Genomic DNA, 16236 nt, shown 5'->3' on the forward strand with positions numbered 1-16236 from the left:
TGATCTTAAGACAAAAGCATTCAGTCTTTTATCATTAAGGAAGATAACTGGGAGTTTCCATAAATGCCCTTTATCTACATAAGGTTAAGGAAGTTCCCTTCTATTTCTAGTTTGCTGAGAAAATTAATGGATGTTGAATTGTGTTACCTTTTACTTCTGCATCAATTGTTATGATGTGTGGTTATTAATGTCATAGATTACATTGATTTTGATTGATTTTTGAATATTGGATCAGCCTTTCATTCCCAGGATAAACCCCAGTTGGCTCTGGTACATTGTTCTTTCCATATATTACTGGATTTAATTTGCTAATATTTTGTTGAGGATTTTTGCATCTATGTTCATGGGAGATGTTGTCTGTAGTTTTATTTTCTTGTACTGTGTTTGACTGGCTTTTGTATCAGAGTAATGCTGGCCTCATAAAATGAATAGGGAAGTGTTTCTTCCTTTTTTATTTTCTGGAAAAGAGTGTGTACAGTTGGTGCAATGTCTACTTTGTTTGGTAGAATTTACTGTTTTCCTTAAAGAAGGGTTCTCTAAGCCTCAGACCCCACAAAACTTGAGCTCACCCCTGTTTGGGGCTTTGAAGGTGGGTTGTTATCCACAATCAGAGATTTCAATGCTGTTTATGACAGTGTCATAAGAAGCAGCTGGAGATTATGGGCCCAGACAGGCGAATCTGTTCAGCCCCCTGCCCCTTGTAGAAATCACTTCTTTTCTACCCCAGCCAGTCTTGGGCAGAGCCATAGCCAACCTCAGAGGGGCAACATAGTTTGGACAAGACCTTCTCTGACTTTCCTGAACCATGACTGACGGTGTGGCTTCAGGGAAGTCACTTAGTCTCTCTGAGCCTTAGATGAGCCAGGAGGAAAAAGAAGATGACAACTGTGTCTCCCTCAAAAAGCTGTGCTCAGAGGACTAGATACTTCTGCTGGAGGGAACAGGAGCTTTAAACAATTCCATGGCTTATAAAGTAAGGGAAGGAGATAGAACCGGAAGGATATAAGCAGAGTGGGCTGGAGGGAACACAGGAACAGGGCATCTCAGGGAGCAGTAATGGCTGCCATCTGCATGGCGACTTCTAACCTCCTGTCTGTGCTCGCAGGCATGGTCTTATTTAAGGCGCCTGTGACCCTCTGACGGGGCACTATGGTATGCATTCATTCGTCCGTCATGTCCTGGGTTCTACTCTGGACTAGGCATTTTATACATGAGGAAACTAAGACTCAGAGAAGTTAGGAGATGTCCCTCAAGGTAACACAGCCAGGTGGCAGAGCTGGAAGGGAGCCCAGGTGTTTTGGGCAAACTCCTTTCTTCCCCACTGTCAGGCAAGTTGGACTGAGTTCAGAAGTAAGGAGACACATGGTCTACCTCTGGGAGGTGCGTGGGCAGGAGCAGTCAACAGCACTGGCCCCGAAGCCAGACTGCTTGGGCTTGAAGCCCTGCTCAGCTACTTACTTAGCTGGGAAGAGCAAGGCGAATGTTTTAACCTCAGTGCTTCAGTTTGCTGTCTGTAAAATGAATATTGGTAGGTAATATTGCACCCATAATATTGCACCTGTAAAATGAATATTGGTAGGTAATATTGCACCCGTAAAATGAATAATTAGTAGGTAATATTGCAGCTACCTCATAGGGGTGTTGTGAAGATTAAATGAGGTAATATGTGCCAAATGCCCATAATAGAGCCTGGCGCAAGTGAATGTCACACAAACATGAGGCATTATTTGTAAAGATGCTAGGCCATCCTTTGTGCTCTGTGAGGTGACTCACTTGAAGAAAGACAAAGTTATAAGATGTTGACAGAGGCTTGGAGATCCCTCCTACCTGCCCCTCCTGTGATAGGAATAGCGGGGCCCAGCCATGGGAGGTGACTTGCTCACGGTGGGCCATTCCTGCAGACCATAGACCAGGCCCAGCTCTCTTGAGCCCGTGCTCCACGAGGACACGTGGCATTGCTGCCTTCACCCCCGTGTATTTCATGATCCGAGGCTCCTAGGGGAGATATGGCGTGACAGGAGGTGACACCGACTTTGGGAGCAAATCCGGGAGAAGAGTTGGTGTCTTCTCTCCCAAGCTACCTTACTGGAGAAGGGTGCGGTAAGCTTTCTGGAACCCGCCAGGAAGGTGGAGAAGGAGGGGGCTTGAAGGAATGGCAGCCAATCCTGAGTCTCCTGCCTTGCCTCCCCCATCGGAGCGCACCTCTGGGCTTGCACCCCGAGCGGTGGCAGAAGAGGGCGCGGGCCTGTGGGATGAGATCACTTGCCTGGAGCCGCCTTTCCGCGACGCTTAGGGTCTGGCGCCACCGTGTGGCTGCGGGTCGAGGCCGCTTCTGCAGAGGGGATGGGAGGCCCTGCAGGAGGCGGCTGGCAGCGCCGCCTCAGAGGTCACCCAGGAGCTCTGGATTTTACACACAGGAAACTGAGATCCCGAGGGAGAGCAGCGCTGGCCCAGGGGTTTGGGGGGACATGGCTTATGCCTTCCTCCCACCCCACCCATCTGCCTCGTTGTTTCTTGGCAGCTCCTTAGATCTTGAGGGAGACAGACCCCAGGTAAAGCTAGGAGGAGGAAAAATCCTAGAGCCTCGAGGACAGCAGCAGCCGCGTGATCGCAGGAGCTGCCAGGATCGTCCTGCATGAGAGGCAGGGGCTTTGCACGTGTTGTGGGGGACAAGCAAGGTCATGGGGTCAGGCCTGGGTTCTGGTCCCGTCTGGGCCCCACAGCACTGAGTGACTGAGGCGGCAGTGGCTTGCGTTCTGGCACCGGGGCCCTCCACTATAAAGTGGGGGTTGGACTAGACCAGTGTCCAGACCTAATTATATTGCAAACCAGTACCCCTCGGTTGTCTACTGTGGACCCAAGGACTTAAGAGTAGCAGAGGAGGGACCAAGCCGGGAGCAGTTGGAAAGGATGAGCATTTGCGTTGAGGCCTGGCTGTCAGGAACTCCTGGGCAGGGCTGTGATCAGTCCCTACTACAGTCCCGGAGGTGCCTGTGCGGGTGACCCAGGAGGCACCATCCTGTCCAAACGGTTTTGCCTGGACCCTGGTGCCCTCTAGGCCCCAGTGTCTGCTTGCTAATTGGCTCAGGGAGGAGTGGCACCCTCTTTGCCTACATCCACCCTGGCTCTTCCCACACCCTGGGGTGCTCACACCCAGGAGAGCATCAAGATTGGCTCCTCCTGGCAGGCATCCCAGTTGAATTGGCGTATTCTGGACTCGTTTTCCCTTGCCCTGGCCTTGGTGGGCAGAGGGGCCTGTGGCTTTGGGAGAATGTGGCGTGGAGGGGTAGAACTGGTGCTCCCTTTGCCTGGTAGGGCAAACCTGGGTGAACCTGAGCACTGGCATCACTGACCTGGGACCCAGATGGATAGTGTTAGTGCTGCCATATAACCATTCCTCCAGCTGCTGGACCACCTGTGAGGCTAGAAGAAGCAGAGTCTGTAGTCTGAGTACCCCTGAGACCATTAGGTTTGTGGTCTGGGGCCTGGAGTGATCTATGGCTCATGGCTTGTGTGCTGCAGGTGCCACCTGTTGAGAGAGCCGGGTTTGGGTCACAGGGAGCAGCTCTGATCTGGGAGACCCACAGCACCAAGGCTCCACTCAGCACAAGGCTCTCCTAGACATGGGTGCCAAAGCTCTGGGCACACAGCCCTGCCTCGGTGCCTCAGCTGGAGCATCCGTGTCCCCTGATGCCCTGCCTCCCCACGCTGCCATCACGGCTGATCAGCCTGGCCTTCTATCACCCTCCATCAGGAGCTCACCATCAGCCCTTCCCAAACTACCGATGATGACATCTGCTTCCGGGAACCTCCCTGCACACATTTCTTGCTGCCGTCACCTCTTCCAGGCAGTCCTCTCCTTCAGACCCCCAAATTTGACCCTGCTCCCCTCGCCTTTGCTTTCTCCTTCAGCTCCCTCCTACTTCTCTCTCTGTCTCTCTGTGTGTGTCTGTCTCACTGTCTATCTCTACGTCTCTGCCTCTATCTCTCTGGGTCTCTCCCTCCCTCCTCTCTTAGTGACTGTGAGCTCTGAGACTAGGTGCAACCTCCCCCTTCCTCTTCCTGAGCCTCTTCCCTGGTTCCTTGATTTTGTGAACTCACGGGCAGGGGCCCAGGGCAAAGCAACGCCTTGTGGAAATGCCACAGTCGGCAGGTGGCAGAACCTGGAACAGAACCAGAACTTGGTGGTTTATTTCATGCTAGAGCCTCAGTTTCCCCATGTGTTGAGTGGTGATAACCAGACCTGACCCGCAAGGTGGGCCAGAGACCCCAAGAGACTGTATACCTGGAAGGACCTGGCCCCGGGGGCCTGGTGCACCAACCTTCCTCCCATGTCCCTCCCTGATGGGGCCGTCATTGCAATGCCAGCCTCACTCTGGTTCTCAGTAAGATTGCATCTCTGCTCACCACAGAGGGTGGGTCTGGAGAGAAATGAGGTATACATTGCAGCTTCCCTGGCTGGGTCCCTTCAGGATCCAGGCCCCCAAATGTCCTTAGGAATCTACAGAGAAGCTGGGCACCCCTCATCAGATGGTGAGCGGGGCTTACTGCACCTGGCATGTGTGTTTGAGGTCACCCTTGTGGCTGAGTAGCGGCATGAAGAATGGGTTGTTCTGGGGTAAAAGTAGACAGTGGAGGACCAATAAGGAGACTCCGGCATCCCTCCAGGCAAGAGGGGCAGTGGCCGGGAGCCGACTGGCGGTGTGGCAGTGACAGAGCAGACCATCCAGCAGCTCTGAGTGTGTTCTTGGTAATATCCGAGGCCAGCTGGGCCTGGATAGGGTGTCAGCCATGCACTGCATCTGTACGAGTCAGGCTCGGCATTTCAAAGGGCACAGTAGTGGGTCCTAGAATGTCCATCCCACAGGACAGTCAAGGACAGGCATGTGGTTCTCTCCCACTGCCACTGGCACGCAGTTTATGGTTCCTGTTTTTGATCCTGACTGGGCCCACAGAGCTGTGCACTGTGGCCCTTGCTTTTGGGTGAGCCCTGTCCACAGCCTCTACCCTGGCCCAGACTTGGAGCCTGTTGGCTGCGTTCGGATGGTGCCTTAAGTCCTTCTCTTGCCTTGGAGACACAGTTCCAGAGAGTTCTGGTGAAAATCAGGCTGGGGTTATTATACGACCTGGGGGGATGCCCACTGTGCATATCATCTCACTAATCTTCCCATACACCCTGCGATGCTCTCATTCTATCCCCATATGAAAGATGAGCGACAAGGACACAGAGCTGGAATAACTAGTTCAAGATCCCCCACTTAGCAAGTGATGAGTCAGGCCTCCTTGACCTGTGAGCCTTGCTCTTCCCCCTACCTGCTTCCTTGGCCCCTCAGCCCTCCCACACAGAGCCTGGGAGTGGTCCTGAGAGGGTGGGCAGCGGATCTGCACCTGTGTCCTGGGCCCTGCTGAGACGGAGACTCCATGGCAGGCCCTGGGTCCCCCTGATGTCCAGGGAGGGTGTCCAGTGGCCTGGGTGTGGTCCCTACTTGTTCAACTATCCAGCGACAGGAGCCTGTGCAGTGGGGGCAACCTTTCTGAGTCCACACTGTTTCCTGTCTGTAACATGTGAGAACCATACCCTCCTACTTACCACCTGGGCATGGCCAGCCAGTGAATGGCACGTAGTAGGAGCTTCACAAATGTTCACCCGCTTCCCTTCCTTTCCTTCTCCAGAACAACAGAGGTAATAACCTTGCTGGATTGCTTCCCCCCGGGGGTCCTGAACCTGAAAGCCCACCCCTGTCCCGGAGCTCACCTGAGATGCCTACCTGCAGGCCCTGGGAGGGCATCTGGCCCCACAGTCTCATCTTCCAGATGAGCAAATGGGAGACCAGAAGGAGGACCTGCCTAGGGGCCCACAAGTGGTCAAATCCTTTCCTGACCTGCCCCGCCCCTCCCCCATGCCTCAGCATCATGTCCTTTTGCCAGGAGCCCCCCCAAAGCCGTGTCCAAGCCTCTGGGAACTTCAGAGCACAGGGTGTGGTGGGGGGATGCTGAGTCTCTTGGTTTTAGGTGGATGGCAAGGGTCTTCTGGAGCCCCTGCACCCACCCATGCTCTCTGTGTTCTCCCCATCTCTCTGGGCAGGTATATCCGCACCATGTACCTGGGGATTCAGAGCCAGCGGCGGAAGGAACACCAGCGACGCTTCTACTGGGCTATGATGTATGAATATGCAGACGTCAACATGCTGCGCCTCCTGGAGACCTTCCTGGAGAGCGCGCCCCAACTGGTGCTACAGCTCTGCATCATGATCCAGAAGAATAGCGCCGAGACCCTGCCCTGTGAGTGCCCGCCGGCCGCGCCCCGCCACCCCGGCCTGCCCTCCACCTGGGGACCACGGCCGCCTCCCACACACTTCGTGCCTGGCACGCTCTGTGGGCATTGCCCATCCTGCCCTGAGTCCCCAGGATGCCCGGCCCCCAGTGCAGTGCTGACGGGGCCCACGCCACGCTCAAGAGCGGCACAGGCATGTCCTGAATGTATGTGCGCTGGCTTGGCACCTCCAGGCCGCTTCGTTCATGTGAGCAGAGCAGAGCCAGCCGGGTAGAGGGCTCTGGGTCTCCCCATCAGGGGCAGTGGCCCCTGTCCTTGGTGCTGACCTGAGCCAGGCATTTGCACCTCTATGGGAGGGGAAGTCGCAGACCAGAGATAGCGCGGGACCACAAGGGGCCGTCATGTTGGGCAGCACTAATGGTTTCAGACCCCTTAAACTGTGGTGCTCTTGCTTCAAACCAAGCTTATGTGTAAGCCCCATTTGTAAAGCAGCTTAAGTAGCTCTGTTCAAGTTCCAGCAGGGGAGAGGGCCCAGGAGGAGGAGGGGCTGGAAGCGACAACACATGGGGTGACATTTGAAGGGATGTCATGGGCAAGAAGGATCATCCCAAAGTGTAGCAGTTGCAGGGAGACGCTTATCCATTCAACAAATGAGAGACAGTCCATGGAGCCATGCGTGAACTGTCTTGGGAGGTACTGAGTTCATCATCACTAGGAGTATTCAAGGCAAGAAGTTGCTGAAGAGACTCAGCCCAGAAGTTCCTGACTGCAGAGCGCTCAGTGAGCATGTGTAATCTGGGTAGCCAGGCAGCCATGAGGAGGGGTCTGCTGTCCGTACCCCAGCTCTCCCTGGCCAGCAGGACCTCCCGGTCTCCTGGATTCTCACCTCCAGACCCCGCAGGTCCTCTTGGTGCCCCAGCAGGCCCTCCGTGTCACCATGTTCAAGGACACCCACAGGGACCTCCTCACCAATGTGTTCTGGCAAGAACAGCCACGCTACCCCAGGCCTTTCTCTGAACAGATGTGCCTCCTTACTTTTTCCAAGCTGGCCCTCTGTAGGCTCCAATCCCCTTAGGTACTTAGGCAAAAAGGGGATTTAATCTTCAAAAGCCAGTGGAAGACGGAGCTGTTCAGGCTGGTAGCTTGCTGGTGGCATTCAAAGCCTGGGGACCTGGTTATGAACCCGGCTGTGCTGCTGATAGGCTCTCCTGTCCTATACAAACTCGGCTTAGGTGAAGCCTCATGTCCCATCTACTGAACCAGAACAGCCCTCAATGGAGGCTACCTGGTGGAAAAAGGGGCCCCAGGGTATCTGTCCATCCCACAAAGTGCTGGCTGCAGTCCTGCTGGTCCATCACAGAAGCAAGGAAAATGGGCCATGTGACCCTTGGAATGGACACAGGGGACGCCAGGCCTGAGACCCACACTGAGCTGAGGGCCCAGTTCCGCCCTTTGACAAGGCTTCAGGAAGCATAAGCTGCATGCTCAAGGCAGCCACAGCCTCTATCTTCTGGGCACCCACAGAAGCAGGAGGGGTATGGAGATCTTCAGCAGCTACTGCCAGTGGGGTGACACCAGCCAACATCTGCCCTTGGGCATCTGCAGTCCTCACTTGTCAGGAAGAGGCCCCAGGTGGCCCAGGGGCTCCAGCTTCTTGGAGTGACAGCCCAGCTGGTGCCTACTGGACCAGCAACCATGGCCTGGAGAGGAGAGCTGGAAGGAGCCAACTCGATGTCTGGCTCCAGCTGGGACATGTGGAAGCTAAGCAGGAGGCCTCATGGAGAATGGCAGGGCTGACCGCTCATCTGATCCCTCCCTTTTTCTTGGACACACCCACATGCACACATACTCTCTCCTGGGCACTGAGAAGAGCTTGGGAACACAGGGAAACCTTGCTGATGCTCCATCTTCAGGATGCCTGAGGACCCAGGCTGTATGCTTGGCAACGAACTGTTGTGATTGGCTGCCCACAGCTGCGGCCATGGGAGTCCCTGCCTCACAGGATCGCTGAGAAAACACATGGTGTGAGCATGGACAACATGCAGCAGTTTGAACAACATCATTTGTTCTCAGCACCAAGAGACTCATGTGATGATTGATTTTGGAACAAGACCAGCATCACAGGGATGTCTTTGAAATGCACATTCTTGCTCTACAAACCTAACCATAAAGGAGCTCTGTGGAAGTCAGCACTGACCCTGGGTAGCAGCTCCTGGTGCCAGGATGTGCTGCCAACTGGGAGGGCAATGTCTGGTTCCCTGCTGAGGCCTCCATATCCAACCTGCCCTCAGATCCCAGGGCTGCTGCCCCACAGCCCAGGGCAACAATGCTCTCACGGGCAGATTTGCTGGCACTGGAGAGGGACACCTTTCTCTCCCATATCAATCCTTCTATTTCTCAAAATGAACTCAGCTGCTGTCTGAGACTTCTGCTTAGCCTGTTTGTGCTGCTATAACAAAATGCCTGAGAGTGAATAATTTATAAAGAGCAGAGATTTATTATTTCCCAGTTCCGGAGGCTAGGAAGTCCAAGATCAAGGTGCCTGCAGGTTCAGCTGCCTAATGAGGGCTGCATCCCCTGGAAGGGAAGAACACTGTGTTCTTACATGGCGGAGGGCAGAAGGACAAGCTAGCTGCATGCTGTATGAAGCCTCTTTTATAAGGCCCTCAATCCCATTCACTAGAGAGGAGTCCTTATGGCCTGATCGCCTCTCAAAGGTCCCACCTCCTAATCCTATCACACTGGCAACATCTGAACTTTGGAGGGGACACCTTCAAACGATAGCAGACTCTGCTTATTTAAACTGCCTTTTGCTGTTTCAATTTCAAATCTTCCCCACTCTGTACCACAAGGGCTGCCAAGTTATGCCTCCTCTCATCTTTTCCTCTTCCAACCTTTGGCCAGATCTTGACACCCCAAACAGATAGGGCAGGTAGCAGGGTGGTGCACAGGTGGGCTCCCAATGGGGCATTTGAAATCCAAGGAGCTGGTCACCACTTATAACCTCTTGTGATTTTGGACCTTCATCTTTTCACGATCCCGCTTTCTCTTTGGTATACTGGAAGAAAGAAGAATAATACCTAATTTTCAGTGGGGATGCAATGATATAATGCACAAGAGAGCACTTTGTAATCTTTCAAACTCCACGGGCACATAAGGGGCTGTGTTTATCATTTCTAGGGCCAGGTGGAGTCATCCTTTTATAGGGCTCTGACAGCCACCTCCCCATCGTCATGATACCACCCACCATGGGCCAGACCTGCTGGGGATGGGTTTGCAAAGATGCCTATCCTTCAGTGGTTTATGGGCTGGCATGGGCCAGGTCCTAGGGAGATTTCTCTCCCTTTCTGGCCTTCTGGATCATCTGTGTCCCAGCCTCCTTGTTATGCCTGTCCTTTGTATAATAGTTTCTCAGATTATAAACAGAAAGGGCTGGGCACCAAATCTCTGGAGAGGAAAGCCAGTGGGGATTCCCAAGGGACAATGGATGTTGCTTCCTAAATGTCCTCTCATGTGGGAGCCCACTGGGGCCAGGGTCTGTGCAAGGACAGGGGCCACTTGGGCATGCTGCCAAGAGCAGACCCCTTGGAAAAGGAGCCGGGAGCGACCCAGTGTCATGCTGCTCTTGGGCCTTCACCCCAGGGAAGCCCCTCCTGGCTCCTCCTCCCTGTGATCCCCTGTTTTTGTGCTAGAAACTGGGAGGTCCAGTGAGCATTTCCCCAAGTTTGTTTGGAATGTGGAATGGGTGTTTCTCAATACAGCCTTTTGTGGTTAAATATATTTGGGACCTGTTGGACTAAACAAAGACCAGTGGCCATCCTTGTCATTGGGTTGTGGATCTCTAAGCCAAGGATGAGGCTATAGCATTAGCTGGGTTTATGGGAAGGAAGGACACTAGCCATCACTGAGCACAGGCTGCCTGTAAGGAGCTTGGCATTTCTGTCTTACTTAACTTCTAAAGTTGTGTCCTCATCACCAGACAATTTTATTACACTAGTAGATGCCATTCCCACCTTTTTAAGCTGCAGGAAATGTGCAAGCTTTAAAGAAAATAAGTTTAATCATCAGAAATTGGAAGAGGGGAGAGAAAATTTGTGGACTTGTAACAGACCTGTTGGTGGCATGGCCTCTCCCAGTCACATGGCTGCCTGGAGGGTCGCAATGTGGAAAGCTGGGGGTGACTCCCACCCCAGCTTGACGGCTGTTTGACATTAGGCAAGTTACTGAGCATGTCTGTTCCTCATTTTTCTCATTTCTAAAATGGGGATAATGCTAGTGCCTATCATAGAGAGTTGTTATGAGCATGAAACATCATGACAAATGTGAAGTGCCTTGTAGGATGTCTGGCTATTTTCTTGGTGGTGGTAGTGGTGCTTTTATTGTAGATGTACCTTCTGAATTCGCCTTCAGGCTTTACTGGTGAGACCTGTGGCTCACTGACCTTGCTTTGGTGGGCTTTATAATGACTTCTGTCCACTGTATACCATTAGGGCTAGTAGATGGTTGGAAAGATCACTATGACTACCACTTTAATAGGTGAGTTTTGCGCGGATTTGCCAATGCCAGTCTCTCCCTCCCTTGCCATCTCTCCACCCTCTGTTTCTCTCTAATCACTGGGCTAAGAGAACAATATTCAGCCTGAAAGACACACTTATATCCAGTTTCCCCATAAATACAGACTCAAGGGAAATAATAGTAATATATCATACAATTATTATGCTGGAGTCATTTGGACATTTCTGCAGGGTCTTCCTTAAGCCTGATGTCTTGAAAGTTTAAGTAAACAGAAGAACAAAGAAATGACGGGAGCACATAATTCTGACATGTCACATTTATGCTGTTGGTGAGTCTTGTGTCTGCTAAGGCTCCACTCCTGTTCTGGGTTGTGACAGGGTTGGAAAAGCAGTCCAGTGCAGCAGGAAAAGTCAGACAGGGCTGCATGCAGATTCCAGCTCTGCCATGTATTGACTTTATGGCACTGGGCAAGTTAATTTCCTGTTTCCTCATCTGTAAATTAGGAATAACAAGTACGTTTTGGGTTGTTGCAAAGGTCTAATGAGCTCCACATCCACCTCCACAGTGCGTCACCTGGCATATTCTGGGTACATGATACACTCTGCCACTCAACAAAGATGTGTTATCCAGGAGCCATGCTATGTGTGGAGGAACAATGGGGAGCATAACAGGCATAATCCATGCTGTCATGAATTTCCCATTCTGTCTGGGGACACAGCACAAAAACAATTAGATAACACGTGATGGTAAGTGTATTGAAGCAGACAACTCGGTGGGGCTGGAGAAAGCCTACTTTAGGCAGGGGGTCAGGAAAAGCCCCTCCAGAGAGCTGCCAGTTAAGCTGAGTACAAATGATGAGCAGGAACCAAGTTCGGAAGAAAAGAGTCAGCCTTTTGGGCAATGGGAGTAGCTTGCACAAAGGCCCTGAGGGAAGGAAAGCCTGACTTGTTCCAAAAAGTGAAAGGACTCAGCATGACTGGAGCTTGGCAGTTGGGGTGAGAGGATGGAGAGAAAGGCAGGGCCCCAATTGGGAAGAGCCTAGGGGACCCTAGGAGCTTGGATTTATTCCAAGGGCAGTGGGAGGGGCTGCAGAGGAAAAGCACACGGCCAGGCTTGCTTTTGAAGAAGGTCCCTTTTCTGTTACACAGGGAGGGAAGCAAGGGCTGAGCAGGGAGCACCTGTTGGAGGCTGTGGTGGGCCAGTTGTGAGGTTATGGGATGGAGAGTGTTTGGGGAAGGATGCAATGGACAGATTTAAGGTCTGTTCTGGAGCATGAGCCAACAGGATGCAATAGGGCTACTGGGGGTGGTAATAGAAAGAGAGGTGGTGGTTTCTCACTGGGTGTGTTGGGAGGAAGATCTATGGGGAAGCAGGGATTGGGGGATGGATGAAGAGTGATGGCTCTGTCCTCCTCCCTCCTTTGGGGATTCTCCAGTGGTTCTGCATAAACATAGGTACCATGCACAACACCTCAAGCTTGGAAGTGGTAGAGCTGGGATCTCTACCTGGAGAGTCCTGCTCCAAAGCCTGTGCCCATAAGCAAGGACGGCTATGGCTGAGTCTGGAGGAGACAGATAAATTTGTGTGGATTCTGCAGGAACCAGCCACTGCTGCCGGGATGGAGTGGAGGGTGGCGTGTGTCATGGCCAAGCTGGGCATGGATGTGGACTGTCAGCTCCAGCACACACATGTGTGCATGCCCAGATGCCATCACACTGACATGGTCAGAAAGCGATGTTTCTGCCTCTTGCCCCCAAAGTCTGTGCCCAGAGCTTGGCTTTTTGCACATGTCCTGAGTCTTCCAGAGCCTCTTAGGTGTGCCTCTTCCAAGCACTCAGGGGGAAGCTTCACTGTCTTACTAGGGAGCTAAGCTTGGCCTGGCCAGGAGGCAAGGGGATGGATCTGGGACAAGGACCCTCCAGCTCCCTGGGACCCTGATAGTGAGAAAGACACATATGGGCTCACCGCCCTTTGCCTAGCCTTTCCTTGGAGATCATTTCTATCCTGACCCAGAGGTCAAAAGAGCTTATCCAGACAGAGACTTTAGGACAGGATGGGTGGCTCTGGAGGAGACGGATGTGAGATGATACTATTATCATTTTGGCCCCAAAACCTTGGAAGACCTCGAGATTCTTGATAGATAACAAGATTCTGGCATCTTCTAAGGCTGCCTGTCTACTTGTCTCCCCGCACATAGAAGCACAGAATCTTTGTGCTGGAAACAAGCATTTGAGAAAACGTGTAGTTCAACCCTTTTCTTTTACAGATGAGGAAGTTGAAGCCCAGAGAGATCAAGGGACTAGTCCAAGGTGACAGACTCAGTTAGTGAGAGGTTCACAATGAAAACCCAGTGCCCTACATTTCCAATATGGTGCATGTTTCTCTGGTCTCCTTAGATCTCTCTGGCCCTGAAAAATCAGGGCACCCCAGGAACCCTCAGAGGAAACCCCAGGTGCCCTCAGATATCCTCTGAGCCATTGTGTGCCCCTCAGACTCTAACTCAGCAGGGGGCAAGACTGGGCATCCCCAGGTGGGATCAGACTTGTGCTGGGGCTGGAACCTAGAGTGACCTCTGACCCCAGAACGTGGCCAGCTGGCGCCATGTAGACCATTCCTGCTCACGGGACACACATTGGGAAGATACTTCTTCCTAGAGCAAGGAATTCTCTCAGAGATGATCAAAAGCAGACCTCGACATGTTGCATAAAGTCGCACAGTCCCACTCCACCATGCAGCACTTGGCAGGAGCTCCTGGGAGTGGAGGTGGGGGAGACGCTGCCCGTCAGGCCATCCAGCCCCGCTCCCCGTTTAACACAGGGAAGCCGAAGCACAGAGAAGGAAGGAAGTTGTCCAAGTCACACAGCAAGGAGGGTAATTAGAAAAGCCTCCGATACTCCTTGCCACCCTGGGCCTGCAGTTAAGCAGGTCACACAGCACCTAGAAAATGTGGTCCAAATGCCATGCCTCTCCCAGAGGGTTCCCTGCTCCCCACCTAGACATCCATAACCACAGATACCAGCACCAAATTTGTGCCAAAAAAAAAAAAAAAAAAGCATCTTTGCTAAGACAGGGAAGCATGAGAAAATTATAAACCCTGCATATAAACACTGATTTTCCATTAAACAAACCTGGAGCTCTGAGATACAATTAGGGATCTTTGTGTCTCTTCAGTGCTAACTTCCTTGCTAGTTTTCTTCTTTCTCAACTTCACTTGCAGGCTCCTTTTATATCAGAAGCCCTTCTAGAGGCCTGTGTTTGAGCTTCACGTTCACCTCTTTTTCCAGCGAGAATTCGGACTGACTGCGTCCAAACAACTCAGAAGGACGATTCGCTTTTCTCTGCTCCTATTAAGCAGAAATGTCTGTGTCTTTCTTTTCGGCTCCAACCCAGCAAGCACTTACTTCTTTTTTTCCCTGGTGAGGATGAAAAGCATCCCACAGGAAGCATCAGCTCCACTGCTCTGTCTCCCTGGCCAAGTATCCGTTCTATGGGTAAAGCCTGCTTCTGTCCCCAGGTGGAGGGAGGGCCGAGGGGCCCGACTCTTAGCAGTTGGATCAGTTGGATCAGTTGATCAGTTGAATGGCCTCCTCTCTTTCCTCTCCCCACAGTGAAAGACATCCACGACTCTCTCTGTGGGAGATTTCTTTTTTCTTACATGAAAATACTTTCTTGTATCTTTCCAGTCCTGTTCATATGGGACATTAGCTGTCACCGTCTCTAAATCAAGGACACAAAAGGTGATTACTTCAGACTTTGGGATCTTGGTTAAAATAGGGTGAAGCTGCCTCCCAGAAAGGGGTGGTGATTTGGTTGTGTGAGGTGAAGGTATTGGATCTGAGCTCAGCACCAGAGCCATGAATTTTCCATTCCATTTCCTTAGGAATGAGAATGAGAAGTAAAATTTGTTCCCAAAACAACCAATCCACTACGTCAAACGACACTGCATAATGAATCACCTGGTCCAGAGTTCCCATGTCCTGGCCCCTTGCCAGCGCTCCACGCTGCCTGGTGGACCCCAAATTGAGCAGAGCCCCTCGTTCTCCATGGCTCGCGGTGCTGATCTTGGGGTCGGGCGTCTCCAAGGAACACTCTGGGGTTTCAGCCTCAGCGGCACATACATCTGCCAGCACACGAGCTCCACTTCCGGGCGCTCATGGCATTGCTGTGCCTTGGCCTCGAGCAGTTAAATCAAAGGAAAGATGCCCAACTCCCTGTTGACCCCCTTCTCCGGCTGGCTCGCATCTTCACCCACAGTTGAGATGGAGAGAGACGCAGCACAGACCTGCCTGCCTCCTCCCACCAGAACATGGGCTTGGCCTCTCCTCCTTCGCCAGGGATGGCCTTTCTCTAGCTCTATGTTTGTCTTCTCATTTTGAGGAGATGCCATTTGGAATCTGCTTGGCGTCTATAGCAAGTCCTGCTCTAGCTCCAAACGGCTTCTTGTTAAACAATACATTAAACCATTACCCTGTTAAATGGAGTTTGCAAGAATTTTAAACAGAGACTTGAATGCTCACACTGCACCACTCTGGCTTGAACCTGCATGCCATTCCGAGGCCCTGCACTGAGGTCACCCTACCAACCAATGGCGAGAGGGAGGGTTCTTAAAGCAGCAGAAAAAAAAAAGAAACAGGAGAAAGGCAAACTCAATGGGTTTCATGGCAGTGAATGCAGATGAAGCAGCAACTCGGGACTTGGAAATGTTTGCACATGAAATGCTGGAACTGAGAGACATGAGAGCAGGCTTCCTCAGCCAGTGCAAGTGAGCGAGGTAGCTTCGTGGGGGTGGCTGTGACACTGGCAAGTTCAGAAGCCTAAGCATTTACTGCAGGTGGAACATTGATTCACTTATTCAATAACTTCCCTAATCACCTACTATGTGCCTAGCACGGTTCCAGGAGCTGGGGACAGATACAGCAATGAACAAAACAGAAAACCCTGCCCTCGTGGAGCTTCTGCTTCGTGTAGAGAGACGGGCAATAAACAAAGCAAATATTTTCTCTATTAGAAAATGGAGTGCACAGAGAGCAAGAAAGCTGGGAAGAGAAAAGGGAAGGGAGGCAGAGCTGTGTGCAGTGAATAGCTATTATGCGGCTCTCTATTGGTCTTCAATAGGGAGACCAGGAAGGCGCCACTGAGGTGAGGGTGAGGCCGAGATGTGCAGGAGGGGAGGCGGCCAGGCTGATAGACACCTGGAGGACAGTGTCCTGAGAAAGAAGAGTGGCCCAGACAAAGGCCTTGAGCAAAGGGAGAGCTCCCAGTGTCTGAGGGCAGCCAGTGGGGAGAGAGGAGGGGGACCTCTGTACTGGGCACCAGGGGCTCCCCAGGAGGCCAGCAGGGAGCCCTCTGCTTCCACAGCCCAGCCTGCCCCAGGGTCTTGCCCAGGGAGCTGCTCTTCTGTGAGATTTCCCCCACTTTCCCACTTGGGGAATCTGGGTTAAAGAGCC

The 16236-nt window shown here is 52.3% G+C and overlaps 1 protein-coding gene across 1 annotated transcript in view; it reads left to right on the forward strand.

The window, feature by feature from the left end:
- The window catches only part of XKR6 (XK related 6), a 304315-nt gene that overhangs the window by 269320 nt on the left and 18759 nt on the right, over positions 1-16236 (forward strand). Inside the window, exon 2 of the mRNA XM_054498087.2 lies at positions 6086-6282. Coding sequence (XP_054354062.1) covers positions 6086-6282 — 197 coding nt within the window. The remainder of the gene's footprint in view (positions 1-6085; positions 6283-16236) is intronic.

This window comes from Pongo pygmaeus, chromosome 7, assembly GCF_028885625.2.
Source record: "Pongo pygmaeus isolate AG05252 chromosome 7, NHGRI_mPonPyg2-v2.0_pri, whole genome shotgun sequence".
Taxonomy (NCBI): domain Eukaryota; kingdom Metazoa; phylum Chordata; class Mammalia; order Primates; family Hominidae; genus Pongo; species Pongo pygmaeus.